The sequence below is a fragment of the Nematolebias whitei genome, chromosome 15 (assembly GCF_014905685.2).
Source record: "Nematolebias whitei isolate Nwh7 chromosome 15, NemWhi1, whole genome shotgun sequence".
NCBI classification, from domain to species: domain Eukaryota; kingdom Metazoa; phylum Chordata; class Actinopteri; order Cyprinodontiformes; family Rivulidae; genus Nematolebias; species Nematolebias whitei.
In genome coordinates, this window is record NC_056512.1 from 30083258 (window position 1) to 30107732 (window position 24475).

Below are 24475 nucleotides of genomic sequence, written 5' to 3' on the forward strand. Positions count from 1 at the left end.
TACAAATTTCAGTCTCCAGATCTGCTCAGTGGACATCGAATAAAAGCCAAGGGGGATTAAGATACACAATTAAAACCCGTCCCACTGAAACTGCAGTGAACATGCTGAAAGTCATGAGTTGAGGAAAAAAAAAAAAAAAAACGCACCTCGTTTTATTTTTTTGCACTCTTGCCAAAGTTTTTGGTCCTTAGCAACGTTAAGATGTACTAAAAAGCTGAATCTGAGCTGAAGTTTCTTTGGCCCAACGCTGTCATTTCTATGGTCCTTAATTGATCCTGCACAGTTTAGATCATGACATTTGATCAGCTGTGAATGATAAATTTAGAAAACATTGAGGAGAAAGATAAATAAAAGGCAGGATAAAATCTGCACATTGTGCTGAAGTAGATATAAAAAAAATTAAAGGCTCTCTGTGGTGAAGCATTTGTCTAAAACCTTTTCCATCGCCGAATCCTTTTCAAAACACAAAAAAGGAAACGAGTGAGGATGGTGAAAGGTTTCCAGCAATCTTAAAAGTTCGGTTGAGGTCCAGTTAGCCTTGTGGATCCAGGCTTTGCAGTCCAAGCTTTAAATACCCAGCAGCACTTGCAACAAAGAGGCACCACATGAGGAAGGTGGTGGTTTGGGTCAACACTGGAAAAACAGCTTCTGTTCTGAGGCAGTAAAGCACGTTACAAGGCAGGCTTGTTTTTAATCCAGAGAACAAACGGGCAGCCTGGTGGAGTTACCCCTTTAATCTCTGATGCCAAACAAACTGTCTAGAAATGTCTCTTACAGAGCGGTGTGCTCCGTGTCCAAGTGAAGGTCTGGGGGCAGGACGGGCTTGTGACCAGCAGAGCCCTTTTCCTGTTGATCCTCGATCACCTGAGGGACGAAAGCTTTTCCAATCCCCTTTAGAAGCAGGCCTCCATCTGCACGGGACAGTTAGAGAGGACTGTCACCAAATAAATCTACGACCCCCCACCCCCCCAGAAAGAGCTGCACACACTGCAAAAAAAAACATTTACTACCATTATAAGACACCAAGGACTACTCTCAGTAGGAAATCTCAAATACTGCTAAACAGTAATGTAACTTTTTTAGATGATTTAGGAGTTTCCTTGGTGTGTTAATCTGCAACACGTTTTTTTTAATGCGCACATACAGTAAAAGCACACCCAGTTTAAAGTCGAAGCGTTAGTTTTCACAGCAAACCACTAAAAACAAGCATGTTAGGAGTAGGGATGCACGATATTATCGGCCGATATAGGCGTTAAAGTTAAATATCGGACATTCCATCAAAATAACTCACCGATATAAAAGACGCTGTTTTCGTACGACAAACCAGTGACAAGGACGCCTGGTGCCTACCTGATCTGATCACGGCAGAGAGGAAAATTCAAAATGTCGGCGGTGTGGAAGTGTTTTTCATTGAGGATGTCGGATTCTGAAGATTTTTGGACTCGTTGAGCCTCACTACATCGTCCCCAGTCTGAGATATTTTTCCAACGTAATCTTACCCGAGTTAAAAGCTGTCATTTTTGACGTCATTGAGAAGCTAATAGCTGATAGCACTTTGGTGAGTTTTACCACAGACATTTGGACGTCAAGTGTTAGCCTGATTAGTCTTACGGCACAGACAAAACTTTGAACTTAAAAAGTCTGTCCTTCATGCACAAGAGTGCAGAGGATCCCACACTGCAGCTAGGAACCCTGAACAAGCCTCCACAAGTGAGACAGCATCGCAGGTGACTAATGCTAATAAATAATATTTAACACTTTTCATTTAATACAAGTTAAAGCGCTATGCATATCATATGGCTGTTACTGAATATATGTCACCAGCTCTTACAGCTGTTAATTTTTGTAGCAAATAAGCCTAAATAAGAGGAATATGTTCTGACAAAGGTAAGTATATTAAAAATATCGGTATCGGTTTTCAGCCAAGTAAGTTTTAACATATCGGCATATCGGATATCAGCCAAAAATCCAATATCGTGCATCCTTAGATAGGAGACATGCAAAGACATGCATGTAGATACTACGAATGTTAAGTAACATAATGCTAAAACAAGCACTACGAGTTTTCCAACCACACACAGACGCACAAAAACAAAGCTGAGCCAGCAGCAGCCAGTTAGAACCTTACCATTACCTGCCGTGCAAAGCTCATCTCACAGGCAGGCCGGCAGCTCAGACATCTGCAATATTTACACATTTCCTGTCACGCTTCATCACCACAGATCCAGACAGAGAAACCAGAAGCCAGAGGTCTAAATGAATACAGAGGCACTCCGAGAGAAAGCTTAAGTTTGCTCATTTGCATGATTTAAACTATTGAGTGAACGCTCGGTCAGCATTCAGTTAGTTCCTGCCATACGTCTTTCTCACTCAAACTGCTTCAGTATATTTTGTTTCATTTTAGCCGTTCAAAATGTTCAGCTCGGTTGAGAATAGTGAGCTGCGACTAGGCCTGTCGCGATAAACAATAAATCAATTAATCGCATGATAAATAAAAATTATCCACTTAGTTTTTATTTATCGACTATCGTTTCTTCGTGTCTCTTTCTACTGAAGACACTGGATGACAAAAGGCTCAACTCTGGTGCTCTTCACTGACCCCTCCCTTTCTCTTTAAAATCTGTTTTAACTGTCCAAAATCTTGTTTTCGGATCGTTAAAAGCAGCTAAACTGAAAAGCTAAGCTACAAGCTAAGCTAACAGGCCGACCTCAGGAAAAAACCTCAGTCTTGTCCAAGCTCCAAAATTCATGGTTGAAACTTGTGCCTTCGTGTAAAAAGTTGTTTTTCTCTGCAAAAAGAAGCTGAGAACTTGTTTACTGATTTTTAATTAAAAGCTTTGTGTGAAAAATGCTATGCTAAAGAGCTCAAACTACACCGAGCATCCGCCATTTTGAGAACCAAATAAAGGAAGGAAAGGGACAGTCCATGTCACGTCAATGGACCTCCTTCCCATTTTTCTTAAAGAGAAGCTCGCTCCCTCACTATCCATCTTTCGGTTCAAACAGTCGTATACTGTCATCCAGTGGTCAATAAAAGTACTACACACAAATTAACCAACATTTCTTCTTAAATTCAACAATTGCTAATTATTGTCAAATTTCAAACAATATCATTTATCGCTATAATTTCTGAGACAATCATCCAGCAAATTTTGTTATCGTGACGGGCCTAGCTGCGACGTTTGGTTTTTATAACTTTTTATATTTGGCTATTTAAAATAAAATTCTCCCTCCATTTTTGTCCTTGTGCTCCTATTAGCTTTTAGCTATCGTTTTACCGTATTTTTTCTTTGAACACTGTTCTGCTGCTTTAAGACAGAGTTCTGCTAAATTGAGCTTGTTTCACTCATTTTAGCTTAAGCATTTGTTCAGCATCATTTTTGCTGCCTTTAGCTACAACTTTGCTAATTTTAATATCTGTTTTGCTAATTTCATCTATTGTTCTGCTCATTTCAACATCTGTTTGGCTGCGTTTAGCTTCTGTACTGCTCGTTTTAGCTACCGTTTTAAGTGTTTTAACTTTAACTCTGTTATAGCTCGTTCAGCCTTCACACTGCCATTTCACAGACAACTTTCTAGTAAATCATTAAAATCATGTTAACATTGTGAACATTATTGCCATTTTGTTTATTACGTAAACAAAAGCTCCTATTTAATCCATATGCTGCAGTCCGCCTCTGTTACCTGTTATAATCTTTGACGCAGAGCTGCAGAAGCCGTTGTCACTCGCTGCAGGATGCGGGGGTGGCGGCATTGTGGGTCGCGCCCGTGGTTTCGGAGCGGGCTTGGAGGGGCGAGGCAGAGACCCAGATGGGTACGAGGGGAGCGAGTTGGAGTGCGAGCTGTCGTGAGTCGGAGTGCCAGGAGGAGTGGGAGTGCTGGGAGGCGACGGTTCTGGCTCGCCCTGAGCCTGGTGGGCTTGAGGAGGCTGCGGCGGCGGGTGGTTTGGGGCTTGAATGACCTCTTTGCTGGAGTGACGGCGAGGTGTGATGAGTGGGTGACCCGGAGAGCTGGCTGTTGGGGCGTTACTGGACTGAGGGGTGAAGGGGCTGGGCAGTTTGGGGGGAGCTGGTGCCTGCTTTTTGGTACCTTTAAAGTAGAATATAAAGTGATGTTTCTGATCTTTTTAGGTGAGATTCAGTGTAAGAGGGATTAACAATGAATGTCTTACCTGTTGCAGGTGGCTTTTTAAATGAGCCAAACTGAGGCGATTTAAAGCGCCATCTACAGCAGGTAAGATATTGATACACACTTTTCTCACCTCTGCGGATCAAATGTGGACTTGGTCCTCTTGACCCACCCGGAGAGGGTTGGGCTCCAGGTGTGAGATGGATCAAACCATTTCTATGTGGAGGGGGTGTGGATGTGTGCTCCCGGGCTGGGCTGTGGGAATACAACAGGCCTAAACGTTACACCACCGAAATGATTCGTTCTTCAAGTTTAATTAACAAAAGCTGCATGGATGCAAAAAAACAGAACTCATGCAGAATTTATAAAAACAAACACGTTTCTCTTCAAAGATGATTAAAATGCTAAGATCAGCTCAAGAATAACAACTTAATTAAAAAGATCAAGTTCAGGGAACAAGATGCAAAAATCTGAAAGTCTTTCAGTAAGGTGTTGCGTGCAAAATCGAAAAGCCCACAAAACAAACCAGCAGTGTTTATCAGCGTTTAGATCAGCAGGAAGGAAGATCTTCGAGAACAGACTGAGCTCAGATCATCACAAGCAGAGCGGAGAGCAAAAAGAGCTGCAACAAAAACGTGATTTCCATTTCTATCGTCGTTAGTGAAGCAGAGTTAAAGGTGGATATTGAAGAGTTTGTTATTCTCAAGCTTCAGATTTTTTTATTTATTTAATCAAAAAATAAAGTTACCAATCAAACACAGACATTAAAATGTGGGCGGGGCTCCAGATCGGTTGATTGGCTGCGAGCAGACGGAGTACGGCCGCGACCTCGGCTCGCTCCTTACCTGCTCTCCTCTGCGCTGAGCTGTGATACATGAGGCTGCACTGTGGCTGCCTGGACCCCACCCCCCTGCGCATCACCACCAACACCACCACCAGCACCGCTCAGACCAGGCTCTGCAGCCAAGGGCAGAACTAGGGGATGTTGGGAAGGACCCCCGCTTTCCAAAGAGGCCAGAGTGGGTTGGAAGGTGGGTGAGGTTAGTTGTGCCTGCTTTCTAATTACGGTGCCGGCTCTGCGTGGAGTGGGCTCCGGGTGTTTGTTAACAGGGCTATAAAGGAGGGGGGAGGAGGAGGGGAGAGAGTTCAGGAGGGCAAACCGTTAAGAGATGGTGAGAAACGAGGCGAGACGCAGAGAGAGAGAGAGAGAGAGAGAAGGCACTTCCTGACATCAGTGAAACCAGCCCAGAAAAAAAAAGAGAGCCCAAAGAGGATGTAAAACCACAGAACAGTGACCGAAGAAGAAAACAAACATCCGGACTGCGACGCCACGCCAGAGAAACAAAATGCAACACGGAGCCCAGACAAAAACATAAAACCAGTATCCTACAAACACAGCTAAGCTTTAATTGGAAAATTTGAAAAGATAAACACAAAAGTACACAACACAAGAAAACAACAATGAAAACAAAGAATAAGTGGTTTGTGTTTTTAAGATGGCTGAAAAAGACAAAAAAAATTAATAGTTTAACCACCAACAACAGAAATGTAGTGCGCAATAACAGAAAACATCCCTTTATCTTGTCCTGGTAACTAAACTCAAAGTGACACCATGAGACTAGAGCCCAGACTTGAAGTCTGGACTGGGCAGATCTTCAGAGGGTGTTTCGGTGACCGTGATGGACTCGTCGGCCACTACATAAAGGGCCGACACCGCCGGGCCCTGCGACTCCTGCCTGCTCAGTGTCTTGGGACGGGTCAGGCTGAGGCTGAGGTTGGGACGAGACAGGTACCTGTCTTTACGAGGGGTGTGACTGTCCCCGTCCTGCCCCATGCTGCCGGGACGTTTCCTGTCCAGGTTGGGTTCGAGGTCGGGCGTTGGCGGATGACTGGGCATGGAGAACATGCCTGAAACGTTGAAGTCCACCTCTGGAGGGAAAAGACTGTAAAGTTAGCCAGGACAAAGGTCTCCTGCCGGTTTCTCTTATTTCCAAATATAACAAGATGTTTTACCGCCGGGGAAGAACCAGTCAGCATGTTGGATGATGGGTTCAATGATGGCCACGACATGAACTGATGTAGCTGCAGCCATCTCTGCCAGCGTCCTACATATGACCAGTACGTAATAATAAATATACAATGGTTAATCAGTCTGCAGCCTTTACAACCAAAAGATCAGTTTATTAAGAGGGTCAACTGGTGGCCCATGGGCGACTTCCAGCTCACTGGTGGACCATTTCTGGCCAGGTGCAGTAGAAGCTTGATATAAAATAACTCAGAGTTTGTAACAATATAGAATTTAGGCAATTATAAATTAATATTTAGTACATCATAAGATCATATTCATGTCAAGAAAAGCATTAAAACAGTTTAAAGCTTATTTTCATTTTGAATTTAAACACTAAATTGTGCAGGACTTTCTATAATAGTGAAAAACTATTAGAAATAATAAAGCATAACATGACCATAAAAATAAGACCAGTTTTTGGAGATTTTATCGTTGCTTTTTTGTAATAAAAGCCGAGACCTGGATTGACTTCAGATTTAATTACGGTTCTACTTCTAATTCTTCAGCTGATCAAATTGGCTTGCCATAATTTGCTGAACTCCATTTTTTCAGGGACTCGTAGTTTGTGATACGTTTAAACAAAAATACTTTGTTTTGATCACATTGTATGGCTGGAAGTTGGAATAATGGCTAAGACGCTAACAAACTACTAGCATAAATGGCCCAGTATGGGTACTCCAGTTTCCTCCCAGTGGTTAGGCTAATTGGTAACTCTAAATTGTCCCTGAGTGAGAGAGTGAATGGTTGTTTGTCTCATTTGTCTTTGTGTCCCTGTGATGGACTTCTGACCTACCTATCCATCCATCCATCCATCCGAGTACACATATTGGTCCAATTATGCTAGTAGTTTGTTAGCATCTTAACCATTTTATTATTCCAACTTCCAACCACACGATGTGATCAAAACAAAGTGTTTATGTTTAAACGTATCACAAACTGGATGGATGAATGGATGAATGAATGTTTCACTTTTTTTTCCAGTATGATTTTATTACAGACATTTGTATATCTGCAAAGGGACAAGAAAACTTCTAAAGCTGCCTTTTCTTTGGTGGTTATTTATATTGTGTTTTTGTTCAAAGATAAAAAGAGCCACATGTGGCTCTAGAGCTGCAGGTTGTAGACCTCTGATCTAGGATAAAGACTAAAAACTGTTTTCGTACCCCTCAGTCTTCGCCCAGAGCAGATTCGGCCCGAGGACGATGGCGATGTTGCTGGGAGTCATTTTATTCACCTCACTTTCCTGAGCCAGTTTAGCCAGGAACTTCACCAAATACCTGAAAATTTAAAAATAAATTCATTTTTCATTTATCTACACATTAAATAAATACTCTTTGCCATCCATTGAGTTGTGCTGTTATTTAGTGACAACAACCAGCAGAAACAAACACGACTTACATGCTTTTTTATTTTATTTTATTTTATTGCAGACAAAAGGCTTAAAAATAAAAAGGACCAGGTGAGAATTATTGTTGGTTGCAATCTGCACTTTCACCACATGATGTCACTACATCCAACAGGCACAAACTGATTTTAAGACTTTTTAAACAGACGTTATATTTTCTTCTTTGGCTCATTGAAGCAAACTTTTTAAGATACATAATGACAGTAAAAATAAAGTTAAAATCATCTTAAATCCCTTGTTTTATTTTACTTAGAATGCCCGTCTGGTTCTTACTCCAGCATCTGAGGCAGGTGGATGCTTCGATACAAGGTTTATGGACCAGCTTGAGATTTCCGCAGCATCTCTCGTCCACAAATTCCTCAAGATTTATTTATTTATTTATTGCGTCACGAGCCCAAATGTGCAACTCCTCCTTGGATTTTTGGATGCAACCAAACAATGCATTTAAAAAAACGTGTCAACCCTGTTTTTATAAGTGGGTCCTTTACTTGTTTTATGAGTTTTTGTAAATAATTACAACCTTAATTTATTGTTTTACTATTCAAATTCATAACTACAATTACTAATACCATAAAAAAGACTAATAGTTAAACCACTAAGTTTGTCTCAGTGTGAAAACTGAAACTATTCAGTCTTAAATCAAAACCTTTCATTTTTCGAAAAGTTCCAAACTTCAATATAAAATGTACTAATAAAAGTAGAGTGTGTGTGTGTGTGTGTGTGTGTGGGGGGGGGGTGTCAAGTTCTTTGAATGTACTTTTGTCCACCACAAAAAAAATAACATCCTTACAAAGAAGCAGAGTTGAAGTTGCTCATACCTGAAGTTAGCTTTGTTAGCCTTTGGCAGGTGGTCACATGTCACCCATAAAGCCTGCAGCCTCTTGTCAGGGTCAGACACACTGAAAACACAAAGCACCAGCTGTCAGAAGCAAAAAGCAATCTGTCAGGATTCCCTACTTCATGCAGAGCGTACAGCGTCCTTTATGCCGAATATTAAAAGTCATATTTGTGTCGTCTTACTTGGAGGCCTGAATCCACTCGTCGTACAGGCTGAACGTCATCAGAGGTTCAGGAAGCTCCCGGAGGTAGGACTTCAGAGCTCCTGTGTGAGGGGAAAATAACGCAGTGAGACAAAGATGTGGATCAGATGGCGTCGTGGATCTGTGCTGGAGGCCGTACCGGCGACGGCGTGGGGGTCAGAGTAGAACTCCTCGAGCTGCGAGGTGGAGCAGTCCAGCGCCGCTTTTAGCTTTTTAAGCTTCGAAGCTCCAGCTGCAATCCTGAAGAGACCCTTGAAGGAACAATTAGAGAGACTGAGTCCACCAGGGTTCAGCTCTGGTTAAATTTAAAGAGCTAAAAATAAAGAAGAAGTAACGAACACAAGAGAGGAACCGTTAGCTGCCAGAAGAGATGTCTTTTTGTGGACGAACGGCACAACGGTTTTGTTTAACTTGATAAATATGCTCTAAACCACACACTACGGGGAGTCCAGTGATGCTGCTGCGTTTAGAGGAATGGTGAAGATGCTAATAGGCAACAGATGTTCACATAAACACAGTTCTTGTAGGCAAAGACTAGTTGAACACAACCTGGCAGCAGATGTTTCTACAGAGCTGAACACTCATCTCGCCTCAAACAGACCAGAGCGTTTAGGTTTTATGGGTACACACGTGTGTCCACATTCTGGTCCATAAGCATCAACTTTGCTCTACATTAGTGAAGTTTCTCCTCTCTTTTCGTGTACCTCCTCCTTCATGCCGGTCTCCAGCAGCATCATGACACAGGCCTCCATGGGCAGCGCAATCTCACGGTTGCTCTTCTTCAGGTGTTCCTCCAGCGCCGTGCCGAACGCTGGCATCTCCATCCAGGAATCTGGGTCAAAGAAATGATTTCGCATTTTAGAAAACCTAAAAAAATAACATTTACAGAAACATATTTTGACTCCCCCCCTCGAGAATGTCTCGTTTTGTTCGTCAAAGTTGAGCCTTTTCACCGACAAGAAAAAAATCTTTAAAAAAAGTTTCCTATCCAAGGAGTCTCCAGGAATCACTTCAAACTGCAGGAACTCACGTGAACACGAATTTCCAAAACTGCTGGAATACTTTGGAAGTAGAATAGACACTTACACTCCCATTTGAAAATAATTTCAGCTTAATTTATAATTAAAATGTCAAAAAATACATCAAAATATTGAAAATTATGATTTTTTTTTTTTAATTCAGCCACTTATTTCTATTTATTAGGAAAAAAAGGAGGAAAAAGACAGAAAAATTGGTGCAAAGCGAAAATCAGTGAAGGCAGGATCGTGTAAATTCAAGCCAAGACTCACCTCAAACTTTAGCTCAGGATCTGTAAAATCTATTGAGTTACAGACGATTAAGAGTGTTGGCTATGATCAATTAGCTGTGGCAGCCATTTACAATCTGGATGACTCCAAAACGAAATCGTTTGAGTCGCACTTAAAACCACCTGGTGGTTAATGATATTTTGCTAACAGACAGAAAACTGAACACACAGAACCAGTTGCATGATCCGCAGTGCAGTGATTTATGATTCTCAGACTTTTCCATTAAAATCTGCTCCTGTGTTCTGAAGGATGAGATGTAACCGCAGCTTGACGAACAGAAGTGACGTTACTGAAGACCAACGCTCCAAGCCGTCTCCCCGTCCTACAATCAAACCAACGAGATTTTCTTGTTTCACCTCCTCACCTTGCTGCATTTGGATGGTTGGAATCGCAGCTTCCAGAGCTGCCAGGGACCTCCTGTGGTATTCAGCCTGGGCCTCCAATAACTGGAACGCAACAACCGCACGGATGAAACTTTGGCAGATATCAAACACGTTTGTTGGCTGTTAAACGGTTTTATTTGCCGCATTCGGTGCACTCACCATGACGTAATAGCGTGCGTAGTCTCCCTCCTTTGATGCGAAGTTGTACATGTCTGCAGAGAGCTGGTCCTGCAGGAAGAACAAAAGCTCTCAGACACGAAAGCATCCTTTACCTTTGAGCCCTGCGTTCCTGAGAATCTCTTAATTAAGACGTGGATGAACTCCAGATGACAAAGCTCTGACCTCTAATGACACAAGTTTATTATCTGTTGCTGGAACAAGGCCTCTTTTGTTCATCAAACGTTCCTGACTTTATGCAGAGGTGGACTGCACAGACATGAGTCTTTTAATTTGGTTTTTTGTTTTTTTTACACCAAGTTTTTTAAATATTTGTCGTAAAAAAAAAAGATGAAAACGGCACCTTGCATATTTCTACTTTGTTGAGAGCTTCATCCATCTCGTCTTTGAGCGAATCCAACTTAGACGGCATGGCCTGGTTGTTGGATTTTGTTGCCTGAACCCACCTGGGGGGGGGGGGGGGGGGTCACAGAACTGGTTAAACACTTGAAATTTAAAATCAGACCATTTTAAATAATAATTTCATAAATAAATATAACTAAAGTCAACACTAAAAAAACAATAAGACGTCATAAAGTCTGGATTATTCGTTATCACGTTCAGTCCCACCTGGCTTTTGCGGAGTCATAGTCCAGAACTAGCTTAGCGAGTTGCTTCCTCTGCTTGAATATGTTAGGAATATCCACCTGCGGGGAAAAAACAACAGAAAAACAGAGAGGATCGTGGGAAAAGCATGATCACACATGCATCGTAGCACTGGAGGTGCATTCCTCTGAGAACATTTTGTTACTTTGGATTAAACAGACTTTACTGCCAACTTAAAGATATGGTTCACACTTTTTTTTCAATGTGTGATTTTGTGAAGTAGTCATTATCTTACCTGCAGCAGACAAAAACCTACACAAGTTTGTACAAACAGGGGTGAAATCTTATGGAATAAATCAAACTGAAACCAGTTTCCTATTGTAGTTCAGTTGCATACAAGATCTGAAACTCAAAACTGTCACATCCGTGCGAGTGGATGTCGTTTTAGCTGATTTTAAATGTCTACACTTTCACACGAGACCTTTTGTTTAGTCTGTAGATATTTTCTCAACCGATCAACAGCAGTGTTACTACGGTACATTACTTGAATCGGTCCGACTAATCAGCCAGAGCTCATTGGACTGTTTTTATTTCAAAATCAATACAACTAATAAATAAATAAATAAAACAGAGGAATTATGACAAAGATGACTCATCTTCTGAGAAAATAAAAAGGAAGAACCGCTTGTTTGAGGGTTTAGGGCTGGTGGTTTCTGCTGGGGACAAACTTCACTGACGTGACGACGTTAATAATGCAGAAGTAATTTTGTTTCATTTTTGTTTCATTTTGAACCAGACAGAACTGGAAAAAAAAAAAAACATTGTACGTTTTACATTATACATCTAAAATATCAGCCATCACACATGATAACTGAAATGAAACAACTATCCAATAAATTTCATGTATTTAAGAGCCTTACTGGGAGGAGGCTTCATTAAACATTTTTCTCTGGAATCAAAACTGAAGAAAAAAAAAAAAAAGTTCTTCCATTGTGAAGCTGCATCTGAGCAGTCAGTGTTAGTAAAGGATCTAAATGTCATCCGCAACGCTCAGAAAGCAATGTTCATGTAATCAATCAACAGAAATCTGTTAAAGCATTGTAATTTATTATAACAGCCTTGGAAAAGCGCAAACGCATACTGTATCAGGGGTGTTAACCCTGACCCTCGAGGGCCACCATCCTGCATGCTTTAGACATGCAGGATGGTGGCAAACCTAAGATAGTGACACACCTGATTTAAATCAGTGGGTGATTAACAGGTTTAGAGTAATTCAACCATTGAATCAGGTGTGTTGAAGCAGGGAAACAAGTAGAACATGCAGGATAGTGGCCCTCGAGGGCCAGGACTGGACACCCTTGGAACGAGTGACGTCGATACTGTTCAGTTGAGAAAACAAGGACAATCTAAACGGTTTCATTTCTTAGTGAAGAGTTATAAAACCAGCTAACATAACAATCATTTGCTCCAGAATGATTTGAATTTGTTGTGATTAATATTATCCAATACTAATAATCCACAATACTAATCCTTTGGCTCCCTGTCAAATCCAGAATTGAATTTAAAATCTTACTTCTAATCTACAAAGCTCTCAACAACCTAGCTCCATTTTATATTAGAGATCTTATTCCATATTTTCCTAACGGAGCACTTCGCTCTCAGACTGCAGGCTTAATTGCGGTTCCTAGAGTTTCCAAAAGCAGAATGAGAGGAAGATATTTCAGTTATCAAGCTCCTCTCTTGTGGAACCAACTTCCAGTTTCTGTCCATAAGTCTGACACATTGTCCAGTTTTAAGACTCGGCTACTTTCATTTTCGATAAATCCTATAGTTAGGGTTGGCTTGTTCTGCTGCCATAGGCTTAGACTACTGGAGGAAAAATTGACCTAATTTCTTTAAATGAATTGTTAAAACTGAATAGTTTTCATTTGATAGGATTTCTATCTTAACATGTGATTCTTGACCTGCCATTGTGTATCTGTTCCTCTCAAACCCATCCGGTCAAAGCAGATGGACACTTTTCCTGAGCCTGGTTCTGCTAAAGGTTTCTTCCTCATGAGGGAGTTTTTCCTTTCCACTGTCGCCTTCGTGCTTGCTCAAGATGACAGTATGCGATGAAGTTAAACTCACAGCAGTCTGCTCCTCAGATAAATAATGTTAACTTACTTTTTATATATGAATGTTTCTGTTCAGTGCCCTGAGACGACTTCTGTTGTGACTTGGCGATATATAAATAAACTGAATTGAATATGGCTAAAAAAAAGGCACAAGAAGGATTTAGCCTGATTTCTGTATAAGAATTTATCTCCGCTTCTACAAAATAGGTTCATGTCTGCTACAGGTAAGATACTAACTGCTTATTACTACTTCACAGAAGCACACTTGAAAGATTAGATTCCAGCTGCACACCACATTTTTACTGACTGCACCCTGAATGATCAGTGGTGAGTAAAAACAGCGATAATGTCCGTGTTACCTCGGCCAGCTGGTTGAGGGGATCCAGGATGTCTCTCTCGATCTGCAACTCGTGCTGCATCAGTTCTGAGGCTAACCGGTTCTCTGCCTCCCCACACACCTCCATCATCTTCCTGCGCACACACGTACAATACACGCAAATATGAACGTCAGTTTTCTCACGGTGACCGAACAAACACGTTTTCATGATTTGCGTGTACAACTAATTAACTTTCAAACCTAATCCAATCCAAGATGGCCGCCACAGACAACGGACCACAACTCAGACACTTTTACATACACTGATCTAAACTTTGGTGTGGTAGTTAGCCGAGCATCGTCCTCAGCACATACTTTGAGCACAACCCATCGTGCAACATCTTTGTTTAAAAGCTTTGCTTTAACTGTCGGAGGCAGCACTGTTTGTCTGTTAGCAAAATATCTCATGAACAACTGGGCGGACTTCAACAAAACTCTCAGGAATCCATTCTTAGGTGTAATTGAATGATGTTTCGAAGTCGACCCAAATCAAGACGGCCACCACAGCTAATCAAGCTTTGCCTGCATATAAATGGCTGTACTGCAGTGAGTTTTACAGATGCTGAGCTAAAACTGGGTGTGGTAGTAGCTGACAGTTGTTCACAACACATACTGTAACTGCAAATAAATCATGTGAAAAATGGACGTCAATAAATCTGTCATTTCTAAACCCAACATGGCGTCGGTTTAGAAACCCTGGTGTGAAAGGTGGCGGGCGACATGCATTCCTTCAAGGAACATGTGGATTTTAATTTAAACACGTATGCCGCGCTGACTCACCCGATCAGGCTCTCGTCCCCCAGCTGACCCCCTCCCTCCTGCATGGCCTGGGACAGCGAGGTCAGCGGCAGCTTTTTCTGCACCGAGACAAGAAGAAAACAGGTTTTAGGAGATATGAACTCTGACGCGCAGGAACAGGAACAGCGCCTCTTCTGGGTGGGAGCGGTGCTGGAAGGTGTAACTGGTAAAGCAGTGGAAGTGGATTTCTTCAGCGTTGTCAGGTTTTATGGCTGCGTGCACTGAAGCTGGCACAGGGCCGGCCTGAATACTTTCCTCCTGAGTGTGTCTCTTATCTGTGCGTTGCATAAGAACAGGAGATGCAATGTGTTCGGGATATCAGCTCACAGCTGAGGTTTGTGTTGTGAATGTGGGCCTCTCGTACAACTAAATGTTGAAGCAGATTAAAGATTCCCCAGTGAACAAAATGCTTCTCACGTGTCTCTTCTCCGTGCCCGTGCCCAGCTGACCCTGCAGGCAGCACACCAGCTTCTTGTTGGTGTTGTGCGACACCAGTCGTACCATCTCCATCCGCTTCTCGATCTGAGGATCGGTACAAAAATTAAAATAAGAAAGCTAAACGATGGGGAAAAGTTCAGTTTAATGGTTTCAACCAGAACAGAACGTGAATCTTCCCGTTCAGAAACGTACAACACCCAGGTGAGAGCAAGAAGTCCAGTAAAACTTCATGCAGCAGGTCCATGCGGTTTGTCTTGTCTCAACTCAAGCTGGTTGTGATTTTACCAGAAAGAAAGGAAAACTGGACCTTTGTTGTCTTCAGCACATATTTTATGCAAATATTTGTTTGTTTTTCAGGATATTAACCCTTTGAATGAAACTTGAGAACTGAACCCATTGAATCCTAATAAACAAATGCATAAATGACCATGACATAAATGCACCAATTTAAAAATTTTAATGCAAATCAGCTGTTTTTACACCCACATTAAGTAGAAACAATCAGATATTTGATACATGATCATAAATTGTTAAATAGTAAAATATGTGAAGTATAATAATAATGTAAAACTGTAATAATATGTAATATTAAATAGTGAAGGAAGTCCTTCCACCATGTGGCTATCAAACTTTTCATCTCCTCCCCCTTTCTACACATAGGACAATAAAATTAATCCTACACTACAAAAAACATTTTACACACGTCTGCACCTGACCTGTTGAGAACTTAATTTCTGGTATTTTTATGTTCTCATTTTATTTTTTTAATATCTTGTGTATGTTTCTTTGTACTGAAACTCTGGCACAACAATTTCCTGAAGGATCAATAAAGTTCCATCTTATCTCATCTTAAATTAAATGTAAAATAATCTGGTGATTACCGTGGTAAGATTGACGACTCTTTTTGTGTCGTTTTTGGTTTTGCATATTTTTATTTGTAATATTTTTTGTGTTAAATTTTGTACCATCCGTTAAGTGTTATGCTTTAGACTAGATGAGATAAAATGTTAATGATCTTTTGAGAATATTCCTTCAGGGAAATTATAATTTTTCATATAAATATACATATATATAATAGAATATATATTCCAGTTCTGGTTGCTTTCCTAATTGGAACTGATTAGTGCTTTTTTTTTCTTCTTTTTAAAAAAAATAAAAATATGTTTGATTTTTTTAATTGTAAAAACTAACTGATACCTCACAATAATACCAGAATGGGCATAAAGGCTAAATTACATTTTGCTACTAAATCAGGGCTATTCAACTGGCGGTGATTTCAATCCGGCCCACTTCATTTAAAAAAATATATTGGGGGGGGGGGGGGGGGGTGTTCTGGGTTTGGGGTTCTGTTTATTGCATTTACGATTCAATGCAATACAATAAACAAATTAAAAAGGTAATAGATCATTTTAATACTTGGTTTATTCACATAATGACTTTAACAACTAGATGTTCGGCCCCTGAGCTACTGGTCCCCTGAACAGTTTAGTTGAATAGCCCTGTATTAAACCATACCATAATGTCATTATAAATATACTTAACACTAAGTATGATAAAGTACTATAAATAGGGCAGCTTAGTAATCAAATATTTGAATGCTTTTTAACTCAAATATCTGATATAAAGGAAACAGCTGATGTTTAGGTTGATTTTTGAACATCAAACTCTTGTGAATAACTCGTAAACGGCTCTAACTGTAAATAAATCAGTGCAACGGCAAACTGCTTTTTTCTTCTTCTTGTGAGATCTTAACTCGCTGATCTTGCTTCAGACTTTTATAACGTCCTGTTTGTGAAAACTTCACTTCCTCTTCCGTGTAAACATCCAGCCGTGCTGCAGCGTCTGAGCAGATCCTATCAACTCCCTGTTCGCTTCACGCCGGCTGACACGCACGACCCCTCCCAGCCTCCAGCTGCTGCAACGTGCCAGACCACAGCTGGAAGAGACTTCCTCGACTGGATCCAACGGACTCGCCTCACCAACGAGCTGATCCCTCACTCGGATTCATGGTCTGACTTGATTGAAGGCAAACTTGTAGTCATCAATGCCAAGAGGAGAAGAGGCCTGCAGTGTGGGTGCTATGACTGTAGTCAACCAGTCCGTGTGTGTCCATAAAGCGTGTTTGATGTGAGAGGACAGTAAAGAGGCACTCCGAACACAATCAACTAAAGGAAAACCTTGAAATATTCCCAGGCACAGCAATGTCACTGTAATACATGAACTGGGTGTAGCAGGCAATAAGAGAAATGTGATCATCTACAGACTTTAGTCAGCCTCATGTCTCAAGCTGCAGGTTTTACTGCTGCTGCAGGGAAGACGTCTCCTCTTGCCATTTGCACGCCCCCACAAACACACTCACATGTAAGGAAAGAAACACCCTGATAAATTAGTTACAAGAAGAAAATAAAATGTGGAACCTCCTTGATAATAAGCACAGACGAGCCCACGCAGAAAACCGAACAGAGACGACTCTGCAGTTTCACTGTCCAAAGGTTTAAAGTTATCGCCAGCTTCCCTTTTTTTTTTTCCCAGGCAGCAGTGAAAACTGCGAACAGAGCGAGCAGATGACCTCTGACCTGCTCGACGAGAAAATATGGAATGTGCAGTGAGTCACAGGAGTCGTGTGGCTCTGTGGGTTTGGGCCGCCTGGAAGTCTGGTTAACCCATTTCTGGAAGACGACTTGCTGGCCGACCCAGTTGGAAGGAGCCGGTGAAAGAGGAGGAAACAGGATTGCAATATGGAAGTGCCCCAGAAAGTTCCTTAAAAGAGTAGATGCACATTTTATAGAAAATGTGCTGTAGTTGAGCAAAAGTTTGATTCGTTTTGCACTTAAACTTTTGTTTTTGTCTTTTACCGTCTGATGGTGCTTTTGTACAGACCGTTGGTCAAAACCTCTTTCCTCCACTTTTTGATTTTTTGCAGAAATAGGTGCTAATAACTTTTGGTTGAAGTGCAGCTAAGATGAGCAGCAGGACATTTTAAAACACAAACACATGAGGCACTTTGATCATAATTTAAGCTTTAAACATGAAACCAGTGCAGAAGATGTGGGGCATGAAGCAGAATGTGCTGAGTCATCATATTCAGTTTTTTTTTTTGTCTAAAAGTGACGAGCTAGGCTGAGATTGAGCGTTTGAGATTAATATACAGTTCCAATAGAGACAAATGAGCTCAAAATGTCCTCATGCTTGGTTAAATAGACTTTTTAAAATTAAAATATTAATCAAATTGAGTTACAGTAGTCCCCCACTACTTTGCGGTTCAACTTTCGTGGACTCGTTCTTTCACGTTTTTTCAACGATTGTCAACTTTAATATTACTCACATGATTGGGGCGGTACGGGATAAAAAGTGAACGAAAAACAAAATAATAGTTCAGACAGATGCCGCCATTTTGTAGTTTTCTTTCAATAAGCCTATACTGTAATGCCAGTCAAAAGAACTACACTACCCAGAAGCCAACAGTGCTTTCCAGCCGCAGCTTTCTGCTAAAATGGAGGGAAAGTTTTGCAACGCAAATGTACGCTAGATATTCAGCTCACAAAACTGACTGGAAAGCCGCAAATAATCCTGAAGCTCAATTATCCACGCGCACATCAACTGGACGGGGCGGTGGACTTCGTTGCTGCAGGGTAGGTCTGCAGAATCGGAACAGAGCCCGACTGGAACTGAGCTGGTGAATACTCATACAGTAGCTAGTTACTGTACAGTACATATACATATGTTGTTAAAATTACGTAGGTTTAAGAGTTTAGACCATTGCAAGACTGTGGGAAGGGCCTTAAAATATTTATAAATATTAAATTAAATATAGCGTTCCTACTTTGCGGTTTTTCATCTATAGCAGAGGTTACGTTCCACACACCCACGTGAAGGATTACTGTATCAGGAACAAGAAAATCAAATTTAATTTAATTTCTCCACTTGGTTTAACAAAACTCTGCACAAACATTCCAATTGAAAGGTTTACGAAAGTGAATTCTTTATGTTGTGATTTTCTCAGCGTCGCCTCAGAGTCTGCCAACGCTCCAACAAGCTGGTGGTGGTGGACTGAGCCGTTTGTCGAAAGCCTCGGGGAGTCCGAGTCTGCAGCTAGAGTTACGGAGAAGAAACCAAAACCACAGACAGAACACACAAGCTCTCCTCCACACTCATTTATTAAACCGATATTAAAACTATTTAAAGAGCCCAAATCTCTCCTCACAGCGAGAAGGTCACAGGTTCGTCCCCCACCTGAGGTCTTTCTGCGCTGACCTGGAACCTCTTCTATCGGACGGCGTTTTCAGTAGCTGCGCTTCAAAATATGCAGTTGTTCTAAATTATTGCACAGCACTAACATTCATATCAGGGCTGTTTTATTTTCACTCACCTCTCAATCAAACCTGATATGTTTTGTTGTCTTAGACAGGAGCATAAATAACAGTGTTCTAAGAATAGCCCTACTGATGTCTTGGCAGAGATTTATTATAATAACGGACACATTTGAGAAAATTCAGTCAGTTTTAAGGTTTCTCTTAATAAATCTGATCCGATTACAGAAAGTCAACTTCAGGGTTTCACTTTCATAATGTCACGGTCCTTGTGGTTGTTAGAAGGAATAAAAGAGCTGCCCTGCAATCATAAGGTCGGTGAGCGCACACCTGAAGGGAGGCCAGCACAGCGACAGACTCAATTTTTTATTTGCTCAGCATTTGGCCCACTGACAAATACCTTCTTCTCAAACAGCATCAGATATCAGCGCAGTACAAACGAGTATATCTAATCTGTCGTTGTATTCAAATAGTGCGTTATGGAGCCAGTTCCAACCCGACTCTCCAGTTTGAGACCAAGCAGGCGAGGATACAAAATCTAGTCTGACGGCTTTCCAAACTAAAAAGCAGGACGTGTCCAAACAAGACGAACGCTTCAACCGAAGCACAGCATAATGAGAAACACAAGAGGAGAGAGAGCTGACGGCATGGAAACCATAGTGTCCAATGAATGGCAGGTCGGACGGTTGACAGAAGGGGGCTGTAGGAGACGGTGGGAGGTAGGAAAAATTATCCTCTCTCCGCTCTCGCTGGGATGAAGGAAGAAAACTTTTACCAGGCCAAGTGATTAAATCACAACGCAGATACTGACTCAGATCTACAGGTCAGTAAAGCGTACATGCACGTGATTCAGTACGTTTGTCACTTTAAAACAAAACTGACTTGTGAGAATCTCTCGCTGCCAAAAAAACACCCGAATCACTCTGACCTCCTGACAAACGCATTCCTCATAGAGGAGCCTGAGGAATGTCCTTGCACAGCACAAACCCCCCCGTCGCTCAGCGCTAAAAACCAGAAAAGACATTCTGAGTTTTTTTGTTTTTCCACCGTGGGCTCTTATGTACTACCGTTTGATTAATCACAGTTGGGATCTGGATGCCACTGGTGGTCATCAAATGCCAAGTTGGGGTCCTTAGATAACCTCCAGATGTCAGTTTACAGTTAATACTGAATGTTTTGATCATACCTTCACCAGAATTGTAAAGCAAATGACAACAGTAGTCTTAAATTAGGAACATAGTATTGAGGTTGTTGATGTTTGTGTTGTCATGATTTCCTTGTTTACTAAGGCTATTATTGGCAAGATTTGTATAATTAAACCCACAATAAAGTGACAGGCCACAGTCATTTTGTGGGTTGGAAATTAAAAAGTTTGAAAGCCACTGCTGTGGACAGCTCTTTGCATCACTCCAGATTGGAGGAACCAAGCTAATTTCTGACAAAGTGAAAAGAGCTAAAGCCTAGACTTGAGTGGATTTCTGTTTTATTAAAACAATGTTATATTAAAATAATTCACAGCCATCAGTTTTACACTACAGTCATTCTGACAAAATTATTATGAGCTTCCCACTGGAGGTGGACAACACGGTTGCTAAAGCTGCTAGTTGTAGCTACAGCTAGCTGCTGATAATTGCAGTTTAAATGTTTATAAAATAAAGTTCACATAAACTGCTTTAAAATATTTTAGACTGGAGTGGTTTTAGGACGATAACAATCCACTTTCTCATGCCCCTGAAGTGATTCAGTGATCCCCTCCCTTCAGGGATGTGTGCTGGGTCCTCTCCTGTTTACTCTGCTCATGTATGACTGTGCACCTACCCATCCAGGCTGTCATGTTGTAAAGTTTGCAGATGATACAGTGGTGGTGGGATGTATCACAAACAATGATGAGTCCAGCTACAGTCGAGGTGGAACACCTGGAGAGCTGGTGCAAGGAGAATAACCGTCACATCAATGTGAAGAAGACAAAGGAGATGGTTGTGGACTTCAGAAGGAACAAACACACCTACCCCACCCCCCTGAACATAAGAGGATCTGCAGTGGAAGTGGTCTCCAGCTACAAGTACTTGGGGGTTCACCTGAATGACAACCTCAACTGGAGCAACAACACTACCAGCCTGATCAAGAAAGCTCATCAGAGACTCTACTTCCTCATGTGGCTGAGACGAGCTGGTCTGGGAAGCTCAGTCCTCACCTCCTTCAACAGGTGTGCAGTGGAGAGCATCCTGTGCTCCAGCATCAACGTGTGGCATGGAGGCTGCACAGCTGCAGAAAGAAAAGCTTTGCAGAGAGTGGTGAAGGCTGCACAGAAGACTGTGGAGTCAGCCTCCCCACCATCACAGACATCTACACCTCCAGATGCAGGAAGAGGGACACCTGCATCATGAAGGACCCCACTCACCCAGCACACACACTTTTTGATCCGCTCCCCTTGGGAAGGAGGTTAAGGAGAATTGCATGTAGAACCTCTAGACTGAGGAACAGCTTCTACCCTGAGGCTGTTAGACTCATGAATATCTAACCAGAATATTCACTGTGAAAAATCCCATCATGTTGCTGCTGATCTGTTTCAATGTTGCTGTGTTCATTCATAATCATCTGCTCACACAGACTCATGTTCGTGCTGCTGTTCAGCGTATTGTTTTTATGCTACTAGTGCTTAGTGTATTTATCCTGATGCATGCTCAATAATCCAGGTAGAAAAATCTAAGTGTTAAATCTGGTCCTCTGGACATTCAAAAAAAAGTAAAATAAAAATTGTAGAAACGTTTCGTCTTTCATCCGAAAGACTTCCTCAGTCTGAGGTGCTGTTTTCAGCTCAGTCTCTTAAATAGTACCTTCTCAGAGTGGATCAACCAGTTTGCTGCTGACAACCAAAACCAGCTGATTACATGGTCAAGAAGGACCATCAGCATAACAATGGATCATTAGCACACTGATGGCTGTTTACTACTCATAGAGGGCTGAGTGATACTAGCAATCACAGCATTGTAAGAGGAGAACAGTTGAACCCGGAGGCCTCCACCCCTGTTTAATGATGGACAATTTCTTTTCACAAAGATGGCCTCCTTTACTCCTCTCTCAAACCATCGTTCCTCTCTGTCCAGGATGTGAACATCTTCATCCCTGAAAGAGTGACCGCTGGCCTGGAGATGAGTGTAGACTGCAGAATCCTGGCCTGATGATGTTGATCTTCTGTGCTGGGCCATCCTTTTGGCCAGTGGCTGTTTAGTTTCCCCGATGTAAGACTGATCACAGCCCTCCTGACACTGAACAGCATACACAACATTACTCTGTTTGTGCTGGGGGACTGGATCTTTGGGATGAACCAGTCTTTGCCGTAATGTATTTTGGGGTTTAAAAGCTTAGTGTATTATTTAGTTAATGTTTTTTTGCTGTTAGTGCTTAGCGTATTTTTAGTTAATGTTTTTCTTAGTACATATCTTGGATCTTGTTACCGTTTTTCTTTTACATTTTATTGTTGGATGTAACTAGGACCCTGTGTACACAATTTCATTCTATTCCACCACATGTACCACATGTGGTGGAGTGACAAAGAAACTCTGGCTCTGATTCAAAGAGCTATCTACAACAGGTAAGATATTAATTGTGTGAATGCTAACTTTAGCATTCGCACAGCTTGTTTGTTCTGGAGATTATGCTACAGCTTTTTTTTTTTACTTGAACATTTTATTTAGGTTAAACATAAACATAGCTTTCAGCTGCTATTTGCTCATCTTAGATTTGAATTATTGTTTTGCTAGTTTTGACATTTGTTTCGACAATCTCAGCTTTTGTTCTGGTCGTTTTCACCAACAGTTCAGTTTGTGCAGGCAGCATTCACATGGCATTTTGACAGAAAGTGCACTTTCTCTAGTTGTTCATAACTTTTCCTCCGAGTCCAACTTCAAAACCTCTGAACTCTGTCTTAAAGTTTAACAGGAGTCCCAGCATCAGTGCGTGTTACTGTGTGTACGCCACACAAGGGTCAAAGTTCACCGCAGCAGGCCACAAAACACTGACTCGTGTGACCCACTGAGGGCCGCTCACCCTCCTCGTAGGTCAACTTTTACTCGTCTCTTTCCTCCTGCGTACACGGCTGTTCTGTCACAAATATTCACTTTACTTGTATTTTTTAATGACCTCACAGATCAACAGGCCAAAGTATTCCTACTCCCATAGCAACAACTTGCGCACACGGCAGCATTTTGATTTGGAGATAACAGAAACGTTGCCAGAGTTCACCGAGTGGAAAACTATGAGGTACTTCCGCTGAACGACTACCCAGTAAAGTTCAAACGGCAGCGTTTGTTCTCCAGGCCAGCAGAGAGGCTTGGCATCAAGAAGTTCTACAAAGCCATAATGACTTCAACAGAGTCTCGGGGGAGGAAAGGTCTTTCTGAGCTTCAAATCACAGTTACATTAAGATTTGAAAAAATATTAAGTTTCGTGCAGGCACATTTTTCACCTCTACAGGGCTGTAGCTTGTAGTGAAAACAACAGTTTACAAAATACAGGAAAATACACAACCCGACTAGTTCTTTCTTTATAAATCAGAGCACCCACTAATGATATATAATGATATATAATGCTATTTTTTTTTTTTACGTCTATTTGTTTTTGTCTTTTAAATAAAATTGGCAGGTCCAATTAATAAGTCTAATTTTGCTTAAGGGTGGCACAGTGGTGCAGTTTGTAGAGCTGACACCTCTCAGCAAGAGAGTTCAAATCCCAGCCGGGGGTCTCTCTGGGTGGAGTTTGCATGTTCTCTCCGTGCATGCGTGTGTTTTCTCCGGGTACTCCCACAGATTAAAAACATGCATGTTAGGATGATTGGTAACTCTAAATTGTCCCTAGGTGTGAGTGAGAGAGTGAATGGTTGTTTGTCTCTATGTGTCCCTGTGATGGACTGGAGACCTGTCCAGGGTGTCCCCCGCCTCTCGCACAGTGACTGCTGGATGTGGGCACCAGTGACCCCCATGACCCGAAAAGGAAGAAGCGGGTAAAAGATAATGGATGGATGGAATCAGAACGTCTCCAGTTGCATTTACAACCTGGTTGGTCAACTTTAACAGAAAACAGAAGTAAAAACAGAGAACGTACAGACTGCGCTGTAGGGATTTTCAAAGTGCGTGTAATGATTCTGCTTACTGTGCAGTAAAAAGGGATGTAGGATTCAACAGTTAACCACCGAAGGTAAAAACGGTCTCTGAATTTCTTGTTCATCAGTTTGCAAACAGTTTAACAAAACCAACCTGTAAAAATTTCACCTTAGAAAACAAAGAGATGTGAACACACAAGCAACCCGAACTTTCAAAATAAAATTAATCTCCTTGTGGATTC

General features: G+C 41.5%; 1 protein-coding gene across 1 annotated transcript in view; it reads right to left on the bottom strand.

Moving 5' to 3' along the window:
• Positions 1–622: 622 nt before the first annotated feature.
• arhgap17b (Rho GTPase activating protein 17b) overlaps positions 623–24475 on the bottom strand; it is a 30766-nt gene continuing 6913 nt past the window's right edge. The window contains exons 3-20 of the mRNA XM_037688966.1: positions 14802–14906; positions 14367–14443; positions 13570–13681; positions 11118–11194; positions 10852–10954; positions 10491–10559; positions 10313–10394; positions 9346–9473; positions 8781–8892; positions 8622–8703; positions 8420–8500; positions 7360–7473; positions 6142–6233; positions 5922–6057; positions 4974–5240; positions 4262–4383; positions 3685–4089; positions 623–911 (exon numbers count right to left, since the gene is read on the bottom strand). Of these exons, the coding sequence (XP_037544894.1) occupies positions 772–911; positions 3685–4089; positions 4262–4383; positions 4974–5240; positions 5922–6057; positions 6142–6233; positions 7360–7473; positions 8420–8500; positions 8622–8703; positions 8781–8892; positions 9346–9473; positions 10313–10394; positions 10491–10559; positions 10852–10954; positions 11118–11194; positions 13570–13681; positions 14367–14443; positions 14802–14906 (2304 nt within the window). The 3' untranslated portion in view covers positions 623–771. The remainder of the gene's footprint in view (positions 912–3684; positions 4090–4261; positions 4384–4973; positions 5241–5921; positions 6058–6141; positions 6234–7359; positions 7474–8419; positions 8501–8621; positions 8704–8780; positions 8893–9345; positions 9474–10312; positions 10395–10490; positions 10560–10851; positions 10955–11117; positions 11195–13569; positions 13682–14366; positions 14444–14801; positions 14907–24475) is intronic.